The sequence below is a fragment of the Copadichromis virginalis genome, linkage group LG2 (assembly GCF_057382275.1).
Source record: "Copadichromis virginalis isolate Kocher_CV1m ecotype Utaka linkage group LG2, C_Virginalis_male_GT1.1, whole genome shotgun sequence".
Classification (NCBI taxonomy): Eukaryota; Metazoa; Chordata; class Actinopteri; order Cichliformes; family Cichlidae; genus Copadichromis; species Copadichromis virginalis.
This window is the reverse complement of record NC_140619.1, coordinates 30,234,351-30,255,747: the sequence shown is the minus strand read 5'-3', so window position 1 is coordinate 30,255,747 and position 21,397 is coordinate 30,234,351. Positions and strand designations below refer to the sequence as shown.

The 21,397-nt window shown below is 39.8% G+C and overlaps 3 protein-coding genes across 5 annotated transcripts; 2 read left to right on the top strand and 1 right to left on the bottom strand.

Annotated features, from left to right (window-relative positions):
• Nucleotides 1–4,097: 4,097 nt before the first annotated feature.
• Nucleotides 4,098–6,571, top strand: LOC146717627 (toll-like receptor 1). Its single transcript, XM_085478610.1, has one exon. The coding sequence runs from the start codon at nt 4,098–4,100 to the stop codon at nt 6,552–6,554; it is 2,457 nt and encodes an 818-aa protein (XP_085334736.1). The 3' UTR covers nt 6,555–6,571.
• A 148-nt stretch (nt 6,572–6,719) lies between these two features.
• Nucleotides 6,720–14,387, bottom strand: ints10 (integrator complex subunit 10). 2 transcript variants are annotated; one of them, XM_085478622.1, is made up of 19 exons: nt 14,335–14,387; nt 13,715–13,852; nt 13,562–13,629; nt 13,380–13,483; nt 13,140–13,279; nt 12,976–13,057; nt 12,750–12,890; nt 12,409–12,583; nt 11,328–11,497; nt 11,083–11,222; nt 10,839–10,992; nt 10,664–10,746; nt 9,844–9,999; nt 9,045–9,153; nt 8,782–8,861; nt 8,464–8,626; nt 8,258–8,351; nt 7,881–7,949; nt 6,720–7,325 (listed from the first exon to the last, which is right to left on the bottom strand). In XM_085478622.1, the coding sequence occupies exons 1-19, from the start codon at nt 14,359–14,361 to the stop codon at nt 7,169–7,171; spliced, it is 2,250 nt and encodes a 749-aa protein (XP_085334748.1). In that variant the 5' UTR covers nt 14,362–14,387; the 3' UTR covers nt 6,720–7,168. The 2 variants fall into 2 exon arrangements, with proteins under 2 accessions (XP_085334748.1, XP_085334755.1); XM_085478629.1 differs by lacking the exon at nt 7,881–7,949.
• slc25a51b (solute carrier family 25 member 51b) lies at nt 13,846–19,614 on the top strand. Of its 2 annotated transcripts, none has more exons than XM_085478647.1 (2): nt 13,846–14,184; nt 17,517–19,614. In XM_085478647.1, the coding sequence occupies exon 2, from the start codon at nt 17,569–17,571 to the stop codon at nt 18,499–18,501; it is 933 nt and encodes a 310-aa protein (XP_085334773.1). In that variant the 5' UTR covers nt 13,846–14,184; nt 17,517–17,568; the 3' UTR covers nt 18,502–19,614. The 2 variants fall into 2 exon arrangements, with proteins under 2 accessions (XP_085334773.1, XP_085334767.1); XM_085478641.1 differs by lacking the exon at nt 13,846–14,184 and adding an exon at nt 14,455–14,520.
• The last annotated feature ends 1,783 nt before the right edge of the window (nt 19,615–21,397 follow it).

Here is a 21,397-nt window from a genome sequence, read left to right as displayed (position 1 = left end):
CAATGCGCACATACACCACACTTTGTGTTCTCTACTTTGTAACAGAAAGTAGTACCACAAACTATAAACTGATTTTACTAAATACATAACACTCTCCATGGTCTTCATCAGGTGTGAAGTCAGGGCAACGGGTCTGATAAACAGGACATTTGCATAATGAGTCACTTGAGTCACTCTCACAGAAACAGAAATCCTTCTTGAGTCTTGGTAATTCATCAAGTCACTGTGTGTTCTCTGGAGGAGGAAAAGGATAAAAAAAAAAAATACATGTAATAAATGAAAACAGACATGAGCAGAAATCTGGTTTTATGAGCTGGCTTAAAATAAACAGAGGCTTAAATTTATATGGCCCATGCAATAAAAGTAAGTCAGAAATACTGCAGGATCCATTTTCCTTATACACACACATAATTAGCAAAACGTGATGTTTTCAAATTAAAAAAAGAAAAATATGGCATCATGATAATGAAACCCACATGAAACATGTTCACATATCAAATGAAATCAAGTGTTATGAAAAGACAAAATAACTACATTTGCTGTACAAAGACAGCCAGTTTTCTGTTATCTTATAGCCAGAAGCTGCTATAACCGAATCAGCAGTGTTCTTTTAGAATTTGATCAAACTGTTCCAGGTGAGATTAGTGACACTGGCTTATAAGATGATATTCAATTGAGCTCCTATTGCTTTTTGCGTAGCAGTCGCTGACCCAAGGCAAGATTGGCACTGCCAGAGTAAAAACATTGCTCGGAACTGGGTTAATGCGAGTGTGTGTCTGTTTATCTGTCTGCACACACACATAGCTTCCCCATCACAAAAAAAAATGTGTTAAAAACCAAACAAACAAACAAAAATGTGTCTAGAGACCAGGAGCAAAACCCTCCTCAAGGCAATAATATACACTGAATCCAATTTCTGGACTTTATCTCCATTTTTTAATAGAGATGGCACGATACCACTTTTTTATGTCCGATACCGATACCGATATCATAAATTTGGATATCTGCCGATACCGATATGAATCCGATATAGTGTTTTTTAATCAACAAAACTGTTTTTTTTAAATATCTTGCTGCATTTTGCAAGTCTGCAAGTTCATACTCAAGTTTAAAACAACAACTACACTAAAGCTATTCTGTTATACCTGTATACAAAAAAAATATTTCATAGTTCAGCAATACTGATCAATCTAATAAACTTAGACCTACACCATCCTCCCTATTCTGGTATTTTAAAGAGTACTTAGCAGAAATATTAAGCAACCTAACTAATAGGGTTCCAACTCCCAGCAACAACAAAAATAAATAAATAAAAAATAGGGAACCACCCCTCACGCGCCACCTCATGATGCTTAATCGACGTAATCAACCTTAATTTGATGCAGTGTGAAAAAAATGCACAGAAATCAATTATTTTTCAAGAAATATTAAATAGATTCAACATCTTTCTTCAACAAAATTGCAGACTGCACAGATGGTACCTTCCCAAAGGAAAAAGTACTATAGCTTACTAGGGTATATATATTAGACTTAATAGTCACTATATACAGTAATTGACTTCTATTCATTTTACATCAAATTAAAACTTTGTGTGTCAGATAATTATTTATTAAAAGCTAGACATTTTAAATGAGAATAAGAAAGAAAAGTATGTCTTTGTGCCCACTTTTCCCTGTTAATGCCCTATCGGCCCCCCTGGCTAAACTTTGCTAGATCCGCCCCTGCACAGTTACCAGCGTCAGCTACGTAGAAAAAGATCCTGGTGTAGAAAGTAATATTAAATAAATTCTAACAACAGCTTATCAAGCTTAAACGTGCTGCTGTTGTTCAGCCGCTGGTTTCCTCTTTCTGGTGCAAAGTGGGCCAAAAACAAAGACGGACTCGTGACAGAAAAGCCGATCAGCTGATCATTTAAGCAGTTTCACGATTGAAGTAGCAGCCGGAGAGCGAGAGGCAGTCGCTCGTTAAACATTCAGAGATGGACTTGCACACTTGCTTTACTTCTCTCGGGGATAACTTTGTCGGAGATGAAATGCCAGGTTGCTAGCGAAGCTCCAAATGCTATCCAGACCACAGGTCCCGCATGCCACAGCCGCTCTATCACGTGACCACACTGCTCCGACGTGCTAACGTTCTGAGGTGAGTTACGGCGTGTTGCAAGTTTTGTGAGGTGCTTTCGTGATATTTAATGGATCGGATTACATTTTTTATTTTTCTCCGATATCCGATCCAGTCATTTAGGTCAGTATCGGACCGATACCGATACGTAATATCGGATCGGTCCATCTCTATTTTTTAATATACATTATTGTATAAGTTTCTCTCCATAAAATGCACTGTTGCATAAAAAGGGAAGGTAAAAGAGGATGAAGAGCCTGGGAACTTATTTTTATTTCTGTGCCTGTTTCTGCTCAACTTCATGTTTTTTTTACTGTTACTTAGAAACTAAAATTAGCAACTGTTGACTCAGTGCTGATGCTTGCCTTTTGGTCACATTTGAGCCAGACTTCATTTGCTGCTACATGTTCCTCTATCAGTCAGTTTTGTTTGACTGATTTCCATTTCTTTTCCCATATAGAGATTTTGAACCATTGTGACTCTGATATTTTTGGTACTTGAGACTTCAAAATGTGACCATCAGACGGCAACACAGGTTAGTGGACTCTTAACCATCTTTGAATAAAATTGTGTTTTCCTTTGAATTAATGTGAATGTGGTTTTGGGTTTTCTTTATTTTAAGATTTAGATTGAAATAAATAAAATCAAATTCTGGGCAGAATCGACCCAGTAAAGACACCAATCCATCACACTGGGTGGCTCTGTGAAATGTCAGCTGTATAAAGACCTCCACCATGGTACTTCATACTACACCAGAGTCATTAACTGATAGATCAACAAATAAATGGGAGAAAAGTTCTTATTTTTTCATTATCTACTACAGACAATTCTGAAAAAGGGACATCTGTCAATTAACAAAAACTTTGTTTTATATTTGCATGACATCTGACCGATGAGCTACTAGAACCATTTATTTAATTTTACACATTTATTTATTCATGACAGACACATGATGATGATTTCCAAATACCAGATTTTTGTTATCACTCAGATGATAAAAACCTGATTTGTGCTTTTATCAATCCTGTCTTATTTAAACAAGTTTAGAAAGGATACTGTTACACACTGCTTCCTATAAAGTGATCGTTAAGTCAAATCCTTACTTCTCCCCAGCAGTTTCTGAGAATTGTAGCCAACAAAAAGGTAGACAGCATTTATTTTAAACAAAAACTACTCCAAGAGTGCAAACCTCCACTAAGGCAGCTCACTCTCTGGGTAGTTTCTTACTTTTAAGGATATAATATTGTGTTTTGTATATATTTGTTTAGTTTGAAACCCATTTTAATATACCTGACATTTTTTTGAGTATAATTATTTTTTCTTATTTGTATTCATGTAGGTGCAGTACATGTGTGGCATTTATTTTTGTTGTTTATTAAAATTTAAAGTTAGTTATTTGCAATTGACTGGACACAAATCACTTAATCATATTATATGACATTATACTACATTATATATGTCACGAACTTGACTCCGAGCATTATTATTATATGCATTTTGGAGCCAATGCTGTATTGACTCCAAAACTCTTGAAAAGAAAGGCAGATGTGAAATGTAAATGTGAGATCAGAGGTCAAATTTGCAATGAAATTTGGATGCAAACTATAATGTGATCGTTAAAATCCCACAACATCAGTATCTTCCCCTAAATGTTGGCAATACGAACAAAAGCAGTAGAATTTTAAACATATCTTCTGACTTCTTCTTCAGTGTCAGACATCCAAGGTAACGTGATATTTAGAATCTCCTTTTTTTTTAAATTTTTGATCAATATTGTTAATTATTATTAAGTTGACCTTGATAACCCTGGTATATGTAACCAAATTATAATGTATTGTTAACATGACTCCACTTTTTAACATTACAAACATTTATCAGAATTTATTCAAATCATTTTAAGCTATTATATATTTACAGACAGAATGACACACAGACAAATGCTACCCGTTTAATGGCTATATTTTCTTATACAAGCTACAATGAGGGTCACAGCAGCCGTACTCTGGACAGCAGCCGTGTTGGTGGGACTTCAGAAGAGCACTTCATCACCTGACAACTTTGTAGACCGATCATCCCAAAACCTCTCCTCTGTCCCAACTGACCTGCCACAGACGACTGAGTTTTTAGACCTCTCTCGCAACTACATACGTCAGCTTCACAATGGAGACTTTCAAAAAACCACTCACCTCAGGTTCCTGAATGTGTCATGGAATAATTTGGAGGAGATCGATCCACAGACTTTTCTTGACACGCCTCTCCTGGAACATCTGGACCTGTCGCACAACAATCTCAAGAATCTCTCAGGTCAACAATACCTGCTACACACAGTGAACCTCCTGGTGCTAAACTTGGCCTTTAACAGATTTCTTACCATGACATTGGGGAGTGAGTTCAGCTCTCTTGTAAAACTGGAAAGATTAACAGTTGGAGCAAAAAACATCAGCGTGGGTGACTTCAAGAACATTGCTAAAGTGAAACTACGTACATTGACGTTATTACTAGAGGATGGACTTTATTATGAAGCAGGCAGCCTGGAGGATGTTCATGCTCAAAGGCTGCAGATAGCCTTTGGACATAATCAAAAAATTGACCGTAATCTGACTGCTGATGCTCTGTCTCTGTTTGCTGAAGTGGAGATGATGAATATGATAAATGGCTACAAAGACCTAAGTAAGCAGCTAAGAGAGACGGTGAAAATCCACACAACGAGTTTTTATCTCACCAACATAACAATTAAATGGCACGACTTAACTGAATATGTAAATGTGGCTCTAAATACAACTTTGAAACATGTTCGTGTTTCTGAAATGAATGTAAAGAATCCTCCTCACTACACAACTGAAGTGATCAAAACATCACAGGTGATTTCTTTCACAGCCAGCCAGGCAGTGGTAACAAGTTTCCAATTCTCACAGGAGGCTTTATACAACTTTTTCATCAGCATGCCAGTGGAGAGTGTTGCGATTACTGACGCACCAATGATACACATGACCTGTCCCAAGTCACAGAGTCCAATACGCCAGCTGGATTTTTCCTTTGGTGCTATGTCTGATTCCATCTTCTCAAGTGCGGTGGGTAAAAACGTAGTTGAATGTCAGAACCTGCGTAACCTGAAGAACTTGACTCTGGTAGGCAACAGTCTTAAAAAACTTGAGATACTGAGCCAACGTTTTCAATATATGTCGTCCCTGCAACATCTGGACCTCAGCGTCAACTCCATAGGGTATGACCAGTCATCACAGTGCATCTGGCCAGCAAGCATCACCAATATAAATCTGTCTTCTAATAGTTTGACTGAGTCAGTTTTTCAATGTCTACCAAATGGGACACAGATACTGGACCTCCAGAACAACCAGATTTCGGTGGTTCCGCAATCCATCTTTAAACTGAGAAACCTTTCAACTCTGAATCTAAATGCTAACCGGCTGCGGGACCTGCCAGGTTGTGGCACTTTCCCCACACTCCACAAGCTTCTGCTCAGGTCAAATTCTCTCCATGCCCCATCTGTGAACATATTGGAAAGCTGTCCCGAACTGCATATCCTAGATGTCAGTTTTAACCCCTTCACCTGTACCTGCACTCTCAGAGGTTTCATAAAGCTCGCTACCAATTCTGAAAAGAACAACAACAACCAATCAGGTATTGAGCTGCTGAATTGGCCACAGGGCTATTACTGCACATACCCCGAGGACGTTAGAAACTCAACTTTAAGAGACATCTCGATCCCAGAGGTCTCCTGCAGCATTGGCCTTCTAGTGGTTGCAATTTTGGTTCCAGCAGGGACACTGATTATTTCCATTGTGATTCTGTGTCACTGTTTGGATGTTCCCTGGTACATGGGCATGATCTGGCAGTGGACAAGAGCCAAACATCGTGCAAGACTGCAACAAGCTCGGCCCGAGGATCTGGTGGGTCTGGAGTTCCACGCGTTTGTGTCTTATAGCCAGCACGATGTTGACTGGGTGCGCAATTCCCTTCTTCCCAACCTCGAAGGCCCCGCAGGAGGGCTTAGAATCTGTCATCACGAGAAAGATTTTGTGCCGGGAAAGACGATCATTGAGAACATCATCAGCTGTGTGGAGAAATGCAGGCGCTCTGTGTTTGTCCTCTCTGCTCACTTTGTCAAGAGCGAGTGGTGTCATTACGAGCTCTACTTCGCCACCCACCAACGTCTCACTCTGGGCTCAGACAGCATTGTGCTGGTACTGCTTGAGCCTCTGCCTCAATACCTAATCCCATCCAAGTACTACCAGCTGAAGTCCATGATGAACCGCCACACATATCTGGAGTGGCCTCAAGACAGGGCAAAACAAAGGTTATTCTGGGCTAACCTCAGAGCTGCCCTACAGACTGACCTGCCCAATGCTCCAGTCACACAAGTACAGGAGCATTGGGCAGAGGAAAGACTTGAAGAGGGACACAGATTAAAGGGGTAAAAAAAGGGCTACAGAAGTATTTGGATACACTGGAAATACGTCATAGCTACCCTGCACCTTTAAAGACCGGGCACCTTTTAGGGTTAATTTATCTCATTTGTTTAATTAGCATTTAATGACCATCTGATATGATTGCAATGTATAAATTATGAAATAACACATAAACTTGTTTAAACCATTCAAGTAACATTTAATGGAAACATCCATACAAACTAACAATTTGATTCAAGATTGTAGCAAAAACATTACCTAACAAAAAGTATCAAAAATGCACTTTAAGTTTTCTGTCATTACTGACTCCGGCAAGACATCACAATATGAAATGTGGTGGTTATTTATGTTACCATCTCAACTTTGTACCACTGATGAAGAAAAAATACACATACTGTAATGTGAAAATGAAAGCAGTTGTCTATCAGTATTGTTGCTAACACTCTAAAAAGAGAAGTTCACTATGAAGGTAAAGAATAAGCCTGCATGTTAAGAGTTCAGTGCTGGCTGAGAAAGACAAGAGAGCTGGAAATGTGTCTGCAGAGAATCAGCTTTCTTGGTCATTAAGTCAGTCCACTTGCATTTAAATTGTGCCTGAAACCTCACAAGCTAAAGTCCAGGTGTCAGGGAAGCGACTGGATGATGATTATTTTCTCATTAATGCAGAAACGGTGAAGCACAGCAAGCAAGTTTTCCCCACAACGCGACACCTGCCTCTCCATGGCCAGACGGAAATCCTCCTTCACTCCTTTGGTGATTCCTCGAGTCACTGTGTGGTGTCTGGAAGAGGAAAAATACTTTTTTTTAAAAAATAAATGCAAACATAGACATGGTCAGAAATAGGGTTTTATGAGATACCTTAAAATAAACAGAGGCTTAGATTATATAACCTATGCAATAAAAATAACTCATAAATACTTCAGGTTACATTTTCCTTACACACACACATAAATCAGACAAACAGCATTTTCAGTCTTTTCAAATAAAACATAAAATAAAACATTCCATTATAATAATAATAATCAAAACCACATGAAACATGTCCACACATGAAATGAGATCAAGAGTTATGACAAGGCAAAATAACTAAATTCACTATACAAAAACACCAACATCGTCTTCTGTAACAACAACAGTGATGACCACAGAAAGGCGAATAATGGCTCAAATAAACAAACGCCGACAGAAATCAAAGAACGACTAACTCTTGATGTAAAATGACAGGCCCAAATTAAAACTGGGGGATGACAAGCCTTGAAGCTGGGGATGAAGGAAGGGTGACTGGTGGGGTGGTAGGGGCGGGATGGGGACTGTGGGAGGAGGGGCCTGGGGTACCTGTCCATCGTCTGCACCCCTTGTAGCAGGAGAGTATTTAACTCCACCCCCAGGGCAGGGCTAGGGTTCCTGAGGGACAGCAACATTCAACAACTGTCAGTGAGGGTGCATTCAAACGTCTGAACTTCTACAGTAATGAACGAAGGAGTCAGAAAACAGTTTTTTCTTTCTTCACTTAAACCATGAACTCCTTCTCTTTATAAACGCCCACTCCATTTACAGCTTTTTCAGTTTAAAAGGTCAATTTTTCCCACAGGCCTTGTCTATGTAGATCAGTCAGTAGCACTGTCCTCTTTTAAAAGCACACCAACAGAAAGGGAGAGTGCAGTCACGATGCCAACTAAAGAAACGCTCATAATGGGAAGGAGGTTGCTTACTTGATCAGCATTCCCTGATTGGGCAGCAGCTCCAGCTGAATTCTACCTCCTTCTGGAGTACGCAGGTATGCAAACTCTTCCAGCATGTCAATGTCTGAGAAAAACCATGAGTTTAAGGAAACCAACATCCAACACATAAAGGAATCACAAAGAGAACTGTTTATTTACACCAAAATAAAGGCAAGAAATCAAGGCAAAAAGGATACTGGTGACATAGTTGAAGAAATTCTCATACTGGAAGCTGCCTTGTTGGCAGATTTTGTCCACTGCCTTTAAAAACAGCATCTCGCCCTGTGGCCAGTCGTACTGCAGGAGCACCACCACGTGACCAAGGGACAGGTCGTCACGACTGTCGGTGAAGGCACGTAGCTGATTGGCCAAAAAAGGGGGAAAAAAGGAAACAAAGATTGTCACAGTCTCATTAAGCCTTACAGCACGGAGCATGTCTCCTCAAAGTCTGCATAAGAAAACGTATCCAAGCCCTTGCACCCACTTATTTCCACAGATGTATCCTGTCTATGTACCTTAAAGCAGGCAAGCATCAGCTGGAGACAGAACGGCAGCACAGATTTGCTGGTGCATGGAAGTAATCGCAAGTCATTACCTGGTTAAAACCAAAGAACAGGGAATGTTAACAGTACTCAAAGCAACATATAAATACAGACGTCTTCATACAGACTCTGTATGAAGACGCCACAAACGTAGTCATATCTCAGATTAGCGAAAAAAAAAAAAAATCAAAACTGTTCATGAACAGAATCAGTGAGTAGATTCAGGAAACTTTTACCTTTCCTCGTTTTGGTCTTGACTCTAACCGGATCCTCTGGGGTCTTTGGTGCTTCCTGGTTTGGGGGTAGTAGGCCACTGACAACTTCAAGCAGTTTCTCACAGGCCATCTGTCAAAAGAAACAGCACCATACAAAACTATTACACACAATTTGACTGGACAAAGGACATGTTGTTAGGCTAAGAAACTTATACTAATATAGTAAAACTGACTAAATGACAGAGCTGTGATGGACCAGGTCTGTCAGCTTGGTTTAGAGAAAATTGAATAAAAGTGATGCAAGTTGTTCTAAACACCTGAATTTAATCTAGGACATTTTAACCCATTTTAACTGTAGTGCCACCTTCAGGCCAGTTGGTGTCACTGATTTGTTTTTCATACATGGCCTGCAAAACATTTTATTATACAATCACATATTTTAAGTAAATATATATGTAAAAAAAAACAAACAAATAAATTATATATGACCAATTACAAATCAAAAGTTTCAATGTGAATCAATAAATGTTACAGTAAAGTATATTTCCTGCCAGCTGTGCTTTCATAAAATAAAAATAAAAAAGTTGAAATATTCAATCAATTACTGTCTTTATTTTCTTTATTTAAGTTTTCTGCCTTAATATTGTGTGCACATTCCCAAATTCAGTTCATCACTTCTCTCAGCTACATTTGTTTAAAACATACTGTATAAATACATTTGACATGATTTATGAAAAAGAAAGGCATATAAGCATATGCATGTCTCCTGACAAAACCAAAATAATGTACGCTAAGAGTGTGTTTGTGTGCATGTGTATACCCTGTACTCTCCCAGGGTGTAGTGGCAGGATGCCTGCTGTATGAAGGCCCTGTGGTGCTCCAGACTGGCCTGACCTGAGGGACTCTGTGGCCCAGGCTGAGGCTGCTGCACTGCAGCCATCTGGTGCAGGCTAGAGAGGGCCTTGCGGTACTGTCCCTGGAGATAATACATTAGCACATAATCAGTATATAACCAAAGACAACTTAGAAAAGATATTATATCCAAATGTTGATTAATGTGTTAGCTTAAGTGTATTTAAATTATATTAAAATAGCCAGTTTCATCTGCCAACTTCAACCAGTTTTATTGCGTGCATTTGCCTCATTCTTTAAATTCTATATAACTTAAAATGTACACTCTCCAGCCACTTTATTAGGTATATCTGTAGGTCAGAGGCGAAGGTCCAGATGGCTTTGAGCTGATAGGAAGATGATGGTAACTCAAAAACCCCCAGAGAGGATCATTTAAAAGTCACAGCCTAACTGAGTACTTTTGCTGACCATCTCCATCCCTTTATTGCCACAGTAGCCATCTTCTGATTTCTCTGGTTGTTTCCAGCAGGATAACATGCCATGTCACAGGGAATTTTTGAAGGCAAAGTGGTCAGTGAGTGCCTGCATCTGTATAATCTGTTCTTTCTTATGCAATAATTGCATTTCCCAACGTTGATCGGGGCTATTTAATTCAAAGCAGTATTAAAATGATGGCATATTTTGATCCTAAAGCTAAGATAATAAGCTAAAGATGCTGCTGCTAACAAATAAAAGGGATGCAGATGATTTGTCACAAACAGAAAAGGTAAATTAAAAACGACTCTTGCCTGGTATATAATCATGTCGGTGAGGAATATTCGGAACCACAGCCAGCTGTCTGTCTTCCACGCGGCGCAGATCTTCTTGAACTCTTTGAGAGACATTAAAATGTACAATTTTCAGCTGTTCTGATAACAACCTTTTGATGTAGTGACAACATGACTGAACATAAAAATCTCCTACCAGCTTCCAGACCATCATGGGAGTGAAGAAGGTCCCAGCTTTCTCTCGCTGTGCGAAAGCTCTCCAAAGTCTCTGACCAGTTGGTCATGTCATTCTTGTTTACTAAAATGTGTCGACCACGGCCTTTCCCCAAACCTTCCTCATCATCTGAGCTCTATAATGACACACAGATCCAAATATAATCAAAAGAATTTCCCAATCTGGGATAATTAAAGTGTCTTACTTATATCTAAACTTTTCTCACCATAGTCTTCTCTCTTCCATCTGCTAGTTTGCGTTTCTTATGCGCATGTTTCAGTGCTCCTCGCTCCACCTCCACATCACTGTACACTGAGCTCAAATCCTCTACAAGGATCCACGGCCCGGAACTTAACCCACTGATTCCTAAAAAGAAAAAAATAACACTGAAACCTATTTGTAACATTTTACTCAAAAGATTACCGTAGATATATTAAATGAAGATGGAGATCTACAAAGGTAGAAGCTAACCGTGGAACAGTGCAGGCTGTACAGCTGAGACGTAGAAGAAGGCACTACGGAAGAGGACAAGTGCAGCGCAGATGACCACCTGACTGCAGCACCGGGCCCTCGTCTCTCCTTCTAGACCAGGCAGGTAGCGACACAGCTCCTTCACTCTCTGCAGCATCTCAATATAACTCCTACAGTGCAAATAAACACATGAAAACATTCCTTTGAAAAATTTAATTTTAAATAATCCCTTCAAAGTCATTGAACGATCCACATTTTAACCATCTATTATTTACATTTTACATGTGGGCACATTATATTTGTTTTATTATGTGTTTGTTTTTGTTTTTCTTTTGATTAAATTAAGATTTTTTTTTTACTTATTACCCACAATGTAACTCATATGTAATTTTAAAAAAGGCATTCTTCCTGGGGTCCTTAAACACTCAATCCAACATTTACAACACATGAACATAAAACAAGAAGGTAGCAAATAGCATTCAGTTTCTCAGAGAAAACATAAATACCTCATAAAAAGCTCACAGCATAACAAAGCATATGAGAGAAAACCAAAAAGACACAATCAAAAGAAGCCATAATTGACAACTGCAACAGTATTCCTGTACCATTTATAATTCTGCATCACATATAATGTAGTAACAAAATTCAACAATGCCACTTGCACAGTGTACTTACTAAACTAATGGACTGATAAGCACCCTTCTGGCCGAGCACTCAAAGTGCTCTATCAAATCGCACAAACATTCATACAGCCCTTTTACCTATGCCTAAGTGCTTTCTAGCATTCACACACCAACCAGCACTCTGATGGACGCTCTGACAGAAACTTGCGATTCAGTCGATCCACCGACCTTCTGGTTGGTAGATGACCCTCTCTACAACCTGAGCCACAACCACCCAAAGGTCATGTGCTTACAGGACCTGGTATTCCCAGGCAAACTCTCCAGGCCTGACCCCACTTAGCGTCCAAATCAGACAAATCAGGTATCCCTGAGCAAAGTATCCTACACTTTATGTCACCTTTGTGCAGGAACAACAGCAGTAGCTAAATAACAATGTGACAGGCCAAGTGATAGATTACCTCTGTCCCTTGTCTCCCTGCCACTCACATCGTGCCCCAACCACAGCAAGAATATCCAGCAGTTTCTCCCAAGGTTCTGCCACCACCGACGATTTTTCTGTCAGGCCATCAATCACGTAACGCTGGGAAGCACGTGACACACTCGGTGACTTCAGAGCCCCACCTTCTTGAGAGCCTGAAACAGAAAACAAGAAAAACAAAGTAAATAGAAAAAATAAATATTTCAAAGGCTTCACTATAAAGCCCACTAGAGAACTGAAATTTTTAAGAGTGAAAGTGATCCCACTGTGACAGCCCTAAAATAGAAAGCAAAGAACAAGTTCACCACAGTGTATCTTCACCTTGTATCTGTCCATCCGGCGAGGGCCCACGGGTAACATAACCAATGTAGAATTCTGCTGCTTTCAACATGTATTTCTGCATTAGGCTGGCAGGCAGACGCATATCCATGTTGTTTATAACCAAAGGAAGCACATCACACACTGTAGGAGGAAAAAACTGTATGAAGCAAGTGTTGTTTGTTTTTTCAGATGAAATGAAATGGATTCAAAGACAATATGTACTCACCAAAAAGCTTCCTGAAGCAGTTGACAGGAGTCTCCAAATTCTCTGATGCCTCTGCTTCCAGCAATGTCTCTCCTAAATTGACCTAACAGCACATCAGGTTCTTTAATAGCTTTTAACATTACATATAGTTTTCAAAAGACAATGCAAATACTAATATTACACACCCCATGTTGAACCACAGACTCTGGAAAGCGCTTCAGCAGTAACAGCAGCATCTCTGCCTTCTCCAAAGTGTTGAAACACTGCTCCGTGGCTTTCAGCAGCATCTCACACTGCACTCGACCAGGCAGTGTCTCAAAAAGTCCTGAAAATAAAATAAAAAAATAGTCTTTAGATTTTCACAAGAAGCATTGTTCATTGTCACACTTTTTAATGCATGCAATGAAGGGTTAAAACCCTCTCACCTCTCAGAAACTGTGCCTGCTTATCCTGAGAGTCACTCCGCAGGGCAGCTGTAATAACACTGATCTCACGCCAAACAATGGGCTGATCTGGAAAGTTTATGAACCTAAAGGGAAATCAAAACTAAGTAAGAGGTCAGGCTCATGATAGGAAACTTGACATTAACGCTAAAAATGTAACTCACATGTCGTACAGCAGCCGCCCGGCTGAAGCTGTCTTTTCTGCATTACGTTCAATGATGTACATTTCATACTGTAAAAACAGGTCCAGAAACACGATGTGTAAGAAGATGTTTTTACTGACAGCTTTTGCAGCTAGAGGAGATGATTTGCGTTACCTGTATGTTGAAGTCTGCAGGGTAAAGGGTCCTGGCAGTGATGAGCCAGGCTTTGGCAGCACAGGGATCATCAGAGACCAGCTCCCGGGCTCTTTTCACCAAAAACTCACAGTCCTTTTGGGCTGACATTCTATACTTCTGGGTTTAGGTGCCGGATGTGACAAAATGTCAAAATATGCATGCGTGTTTTAATGTAGCAGCCAAATGTAACGTTACAGTTAGCCACATTAGCTAGCTAGCTAGCGTCAGCTATTTGGTTTTCAGCCGGCATATTTGCAATAACTGATCATCAGACCACCGCCTATTATCCAACTATTCTATTTCAATACAACTACTACACTTATAATGAGAAGCGAAAGCAAGTAAAAGATAAATCTCTATTTACCGACGCACTCACTAGCTTTACGATAGTGACGTCACGACGCGTTGTGTCGTTTTACGACAGCTACGTCGAATGGCTACCGGATCAGGTAAAATACAACAACAAAAATAAGAACAATTGTAACACGACTATTCTGATATGACGTACTTTAAAAACAATCAGGAAAATTTAAACAAATAAAGTTATTGAGGTTTGCACTGTTAAATACAATAAATTCTAAAATAAATCTCAAAACTACCTCCGAATCAGCCGTTACCCAATGCATACGGTTTCGGATCGACAGCAGTGCGCAGGCGTGGAAAAGCGCTGCTGTCACCTGCGTTTGTTAGGACTGCAGACGCGACCTACAGTAGTGGCCCAATTACCCAGCAGAAAGCAGCGCTCTACCTGTCCAGGGATAGGACAGCGGCTGGTTTCACTGCAGGTAAAGGTTCAGTTGTGGGCCAGGTCCTCATGTTACCAAAACTACGCGACTTATTTTGCCTGTTGACTTTCAGTGGCAGCGGACGATATTTCCAACCAAACATGGATCAACACTTGTCCGTTTGACTCTCTTCTTGCTAGCCACTTAGCATGCTAGTTGGACAATTGTCTTTGCGTAGCATGCAGTGACTATATATCTCATCACTTCCTCATTTTATCTTAAACGTAAACGTAAGCGAGGGGTGCAGGTACTAGCACCGTTGAGCTAGCTAGCTAACCAGTCCATCATTTCTATGTGTGGCTGCTACGCTAAGCGTGCTAACTCCTCAGTGATGTGTTTGTCCTTACTAAGTAATTCATACAGAAAACAAGTAATAGTGTTGCTATGTTCGAGAGGTCTTGCTATTTGTCTTGGAAAACTTGGAAAAATATTGATGCGACACGTTACTGAATCCTAAAGAAACGGTACACAGAGGGCGTGTTCGCCTAAGATTAGGTTGTGTTAAGATGGTTTGTTTCCGCTCAAATTTGAGTCAAAATATCAAGATCAAAATAAGATTATGACTAACAATTTATTTAGTGCGACAATAATACCTTATTGTGTTAGATTATGACTTATTTTAAAGTAAATGTAGAGGTTTTAAGCAAGAAGGTGCAGTCGAATATCCAAAGTAAATGTAATGTACTGATTGTTATAGTTATGCAATAACATGCAAGATGCAGCATAATAAAAGGGATGGTTGGACTGTATTTCTGATTAGATGTCACAATTCTAACAGTGATCTGTATGCTTGGATATGGAATGTCCGTTTTTCATCGCAGGGAAGTTGGGTAATTTCTTCTAAAATATCATGGAAGCAAATCTGCAACAAAGAGGCGCAGAGACACAAAAATATTGGTTACTTTAAACTTGCAGGTGTTTTCAATGTCACAATGCAATTTCATGCAAAAGCAGCCATGTGGTCGTCTCGTGTTGTAATACTGACTTAAAACTGTGTCAAGAGTCTTTTGGTAGATTTCCTTTGACCTCTCCTGACTAGGGCTGAACGATTATGGAAAATAATCTAATTGCGATTTTTTTGCCCCAATATTGCGATTGCGATGCGATATGCGATTATTTTTTAAGGTATTTGTCTTCTGTATTATTAAACAAAGACAAGCAATACATCATATAGTATGGCCAATACTATAGTACATTAATTTTAAACTGTTCTTTCCTGGAAGACAGACCTCTGTTATGATGACATGAGGTGATGCATGAATTGATGACTGACATTTTTATTTAACTTCTTCAATCACAACAGTATATTTGAACATACACAATAGTTTATTTTTAGCTTACAAACATCTGAGCATAAAGTGCTGACAAGGAACCCTGGTGTAAACATTAAAATGAAAGTCAGTACAATGTGCAGATTGCAGAAATATACATAAAAAAAATCAGTGGCTTTACCACACTCAGTTTTTCGACATCTGTGAACTACTAGACAGTCATTCAATTAAAAAATAATATTAAATAAATAAAACTAATAAATAAAAAATACACACATCTTACTGATCTCTGCAGTCAGTAACATTACACATAAAGTGCAAACATAATAGCAATTGTATAAACACACACACAAACACGCCTTTAAAGTTTAAAGGCGTGAAATTGGACGGTCTAGTTCTGATTAGCGTCACCGCTGTCTCGGTGGAGTTTAATAAACTCGGCCGTCTGCTTCTTGCTATCTAAAATATAACCAGACACTGGTGTAAATTCTCGACTGTCTCATACTTCTGTTTAATAAGTTTTCTGTTTGACGTTTAGTCAGCTGTGTGAAAACCAAGGAGGAACCCACCCGAGGGATTAATAAAGTTTTATTTTATCTAATCTAATAACTTTAATCTCAGCCAAACCGATTTACTCACGAACAAACAAAACACTGAAAAAAGCCCAACAATAACATTTTTAGGTTGTCTAAGTGACTTATATATTACGTTTAACCCGAGCAGCGAAACTCCGCGGTGATCTGAAAATGATGTGCCGGGAGTTGTGCCGTTCTCGGCCGCATCAGTAACCCTCGAGCTCCCGGCTAGCTGTCGAGCTGGTGGGTAGCAGACGCCTCTGAAAACGTCGAAGCACTTTTGCAAATATGGGATATCTTGATAAACCGAGCAGATATTTGATGTTTACACAACTACTTTCTCGCCTGAAAATATGTTAAAAGTTTATTTTGTGACCCAGAAAGATTAGTATGAGTAATTTTAAAACTTAGTAGCGGCCGCCATTGCTGGAAACTGGAGTTTGGCTGGGCCGCGCTATGAATTCTGGGATATGGTAGTAATTTGGACAGCCTTCGGCGCGTCGCTGTGACGTAATCGGTCTACAAATGCGGCCTCAGGAGGATGCAGCCCATGAATTGTATAATATAATCGCAGTATAATCGCAGCCTTTGCGGTTAGAAAATTGCACTTGATCATGTCGCGATATTATCGCAAATGCGATATATCGTTCAGCCCTACTCCTGACCTTGCACCATTACCACCACTTCTCCTTTCTGTTGCTTTATATACTAAAGATGTTTTTGACAATTTCTTATAATTTTGGTGGGAACATCCATTTGTACTGCTGTTATTGTATGTTACAAGATGTATGCGTTGCATGTTTTGTATAAATAACTAAATTTAATGCTCAAGGCAAATAAAGGGTGTAGTCTGTACATAACAGGTTTGCTTCCCTCATGACGTAGCATGCACGTATCAGGCTGCTAAGTTGTGTAATACTCTTATCAGTTGGCAGTTGTTGCAGTGTAATTGTAGAAGTCTAAGGCAGGTTATTGAGTTGGAAAAGTTCAGCCAGCTTTAGGCCACATTTAGAGAATATGAGCCACAGATAAATTTTTTATTTGTACTTCACAAATAATGTCATACTTAATATCTTTGTTTGGGTGAAGAGATATAAAAAAAACCACCTGCTGATATTTCTTCTTTTTAATGTGTTTCATAAATTTACAGAAGTATGTTGATGTGATGCTTGAGGATAAGGCTGTGGTGCACCGGGCCTCTGATGGCTGTTAGCACCATGGACTCCGAGTCAGCGCGGACACCTCAGACCCAAGCCCTGACAAAAGGAGGCCATTCCCTGTTGTCTGCTGGCATTCTGACCACCAGGTTTGGACCTCAAGGGAAGCACTATGTTTGCGGTTCCCTTGCAGCTTTTACCAATATATTGTTGACCTTTCCGATCCAGAAAGTCCTTTTCCGCCAACAGCTGCATGGCGTGTTGGCCATCGATGCGGTGCGACAGCTCCAGAGGGATGGACTGAGGAATCTTTATCGGGGCTTACTTCCCCCACTTCTCCAAAAGAGCACTACAGTAGCCATCATGTTTGGCTTGTATGAGGACTTCTCTAGAGTCTTACTAGACCATGCTGGGAGCAGTGGCGTGCCAGAGCTGATTACAAGAAGCTTTGCTGCAGCTTTGGCAGGAACTGCAGAGGCCATCCTTACACCGTTTGAGCGTGTGCAGACTCTCCTACAAGACCACCGGCACCACGGGCGCTTCAACAACACAGCACACACCTTCCGGACACTTGTGACAGAGTATGGTGTGAGAGAGTGCTACCGTGGCCTCGTGCCCATACTACTGCGCAATGGCCCTAGCAATGTTCTCTTCTTTGGGCTCAGGGGACCCATTAAAGAGCAGCTCCCAGAAGCTACTAGCAAGGCAGGTAACTTGGTTAATGATTTTGTTTGCGGAGGGTTGCTGGGGGCAGGCCTTGGCATCATGTTCTACCCATTAAATGTCGTCAAATCGCGGGCTCAGTCTCAGGTGGGTGGAGCCTTCAATCCTTGCAGAGAGGTGCTGTTAACAGTGTGGAGAGAGAGGGGTGGCAGTATAGCCATGCTGTTCAGAGGAGCCCACCTCAACTACCATCGCTCTCTTCTCTCCTGGGGGATCATCAATGCCACCTATGAGCTGCTGCTGAAGCTCTTATGAGAAGAGGAATGGAGAGGAAAAATGAGATATAGATTGGAAGAGAAAGTGTTTTAAGGGAGGGGTGTTGAGCGGAGGAACAGAGCCAGTCTAAAGTGACAAATGAGAGGTTGTAAAGTAAAGTCGGTGCACTTGCTGTCCAACATTTCCAGAACTAAAAGATAACAGTAAAGTTGTACTTCTGACTGGGGCCAACAGTCACTGTAAGATAACTGCCTGCTATTGTTACTTTCTGCTGTTGTCAAAGTGTTAAAAGCAGGCAAAACTTGTGCCAGGGTCCAGTTAATATGCCCGTGTTTGGTCTGTGTTGTAAAGTTTGAGGACGCACACAAAGCTCCATCAATCTTTTTCAAAGATTTAAAAGGAAACTTTAAAACTTGAGTGATTTCCTGTTTTGTGGGAGAATCCCTCTCTGTGGACATGCTGTTTGCTGTGATGTTTGTTTGTCCAAGAGCGCCGCCTCCTGTGAAGAGAAGTTCTGCCACTTAAACAGTTTTGTGCTTTTTCCCCATGTTTAGAGCATTGTTCTTGTGCTCACCAGTTCAGATTGAAGTAAGACATAAGACGGCAAATGTTTAAGTGACTGTTGAAATCAGTATTAGCAGTGCACAAAGTCTAGGAATTTTCAACAAAAGGAACAAAGAAATAAGAAGATTTTTCCTTTTTTTCTATTTTTTACAACAGAAAGGTCTCAGTTTTCACACGTGAGTCAGTTAATTGACATTTTTGTTAAATAATGTTTTGTCTTGATTTATTTTCTGAAGTGCTATTGCCAGTGTGTGGGGTTTTTTTCTTTTCCTTTTTTTGGTTTTGTGGTTTTGTTTTTGTTTATTTTGGGGTTTTTTTTTTTTTGTGTGTGTGTGTGTGTGTGTGTGTTTTGATAAGTGCCCTGTGGTGTACTCTCTTGTCAGTTTTTTTTTTTTTTTTTTTTTTTTTAATTGAAATACAGGGAGGAAAAAAAACAGTCTTGATGTGTAAGATGGCAAATAGGAGAAGAAGAGCTGTGGTTGAGTTCTGCATCACTACTGCTCTTTTATTGGCTATGAGACAAATGTTCCTCACTAGTTGTTTCCTTTTTTAAAACTTACATAAATAAAATAAATGGCAGTATCTCTCCCCCCTTTTGCTCTCACTTTAATATCTTCTCTTGTCACGCTTGCTCTCCCCTCTGTCTGTAACATCTGTTGACATAATGGGCTCAGATTTCAAGCTTGAGTAGCTGCAGTCACCATACTGCAGCTCTTGCTGAGTTCGACAACCCGAAGAGGAAAGGCATGCTGCTTGGACACTTGAGAGAGAGGCTTCATAGTAGTGGCACAGAGAGGAGACGGGGACAGAGGGTAATGTTCAGTGGCACAAAAAGCTCAAGCTGCCATGTAAATGGATCACTCGGCCTATTTCTTCAAGTCTTTTCATTCTAATATCCTCTTCAAAAGTGTATCAAATAACGCTGTTTATCACTTTCCTGAAGCAAAAGTTTCTGGATCACTACGAAAATGAAATGTCACGTTAGTAATTGTGCTAAAATGTTTTAAATCTCAGTTAAAACCTGAATAAATACAGAAGTACTTCAGGAAAAATGAGCTGACTGTCATTTTTTCACCTAGAGAGAAGAAAGATTTTCCTTTACGTAACTGAGACACACATATGTTATGAAACAGTTTTTGTGTCTGTTTTGTGACCTCATTGCTCTGTACCTATGAGTCATACAATGATAATGTGTAAACTATTCGACCTGTTTTTCCCGTTTATTAATTATAATCCCTTCTTTGTAAGTGACAACACTTATGCAATGTGCGTAAGTGTTGTCAAGGATTTTTGTTTAAAAGAAATGACATCAAGTCAGCACTGTGAGACTGAGTTTTGGGTCAGCACAGAGTACCACTTTCTAGCTTGCTGTGTGAAGAAGTCTGACAGCAGATGATGATCAGATTAAGGACAATCTGACAGAGGGACTTTAGATCAAGAAGCGCTGAACTGCTGTTGCTTCAAAGCCTCTCAGCTCTCTTTGCACCACATCAAGTGTCCTTCTGACTGCTGTCTTAGATGAAATCTAACTTTTTTTTATGTGCAAATTTATCTAAAAATCCTTTTTAATCATAGTAGCAGAAATATTGCTTGAACTCTGCTAATTGGCTCTCCACATAGTTTGAAGACCAGTACCAAAAAAGCAAAAAGGGGAGGGGGTGGCCTCATGCATAGACAAACACTGCCATCTTGAAACTGTAGGAAATTAACACTGAAAAAACAATCCTACAATCTTCATTCGTTATTGTACTGTGCAGAAATCTTGAGCCACCCCTCATTTCTTTATACTATGCTTCCAATAAACCAGATTTGTTATATTGCTCTTGAGCAATCGTTTTCGGAAGCAGGGTGGGATCATCTTGATACAGAAGGGAGCAAAAGGCACCTAATAGCCAAATAATAGCTTTGCTATTTCTTCAAGAAGCCTGGAGAACCATTCCTGAACACTACTTAAAGAATTTACTCTACTAAGAGAGTTCACACTATGGTGAAGAATGAAGGTGGTCACACCAAATGTTGACTTTCAAGTTCACTAGAATTGTGCAAACTCAGTTTTTGCATTTTATGCTGTATGTTTCATGTATCTTTACATACATTTCAATAAATTGTTGCACCAATTTACAGTTTTCCTTGCAACATATAAAGAAATAAGGGGTGACCCAAGACTTTTGGAGTTGGAGCGTAAAGATGGTACAGAGGCTATGAGATTCATAAATATTAGTTTATCTGCTGAAGTGAAATATTCACCATGGGGTTGAATATCGGTGTGCAGTGATATCTCTTATGATCTCATAAATAACACTCGATATTTGTGAATGGAGCTTCATGAATTGCTTGTTGGTAAATGAAAGTACACACAGTTCCCAAATAT

Excerpts from the sequence above, each read along its gene's own strand:
- LOC146717627 (XM_085478610.1), top strand. The coding sequence starts at position 4,098 with ATGAGGGTCACAGCAGCCGTACTCTGGACAGCAGCCGTGTTGGTGGGA.
- ints10 (XM_085478622.1), bottom strand. The coding sequence starts at position 14,361 with ATGCATTGGGTAACGGCTGATTCGGAG. Across the intron at positions 11,498-12,408 it reads CAGGGAGACAAGGGACAGAG|GAGTTATATTGAGATGCTGC; the intron begins GTAATCTATCAC and ends TTTGCACTGTAG. Across the intron at positions 11,223-11,327 it reads ACAGCCTGCACTGTTCCACG|GAATCAGTGGGTTAAGTTCC; the intron begins GTTAGCTTCTAC and ends TTTTCTTTTTAG.
- slc25a51b (XM_085478647.1), top strand. The coding sequence starts at position 17,569 with ATGGCTGTTAGCACCATGGACTCCGAGTCAGCGCGGACACCTCAGACC.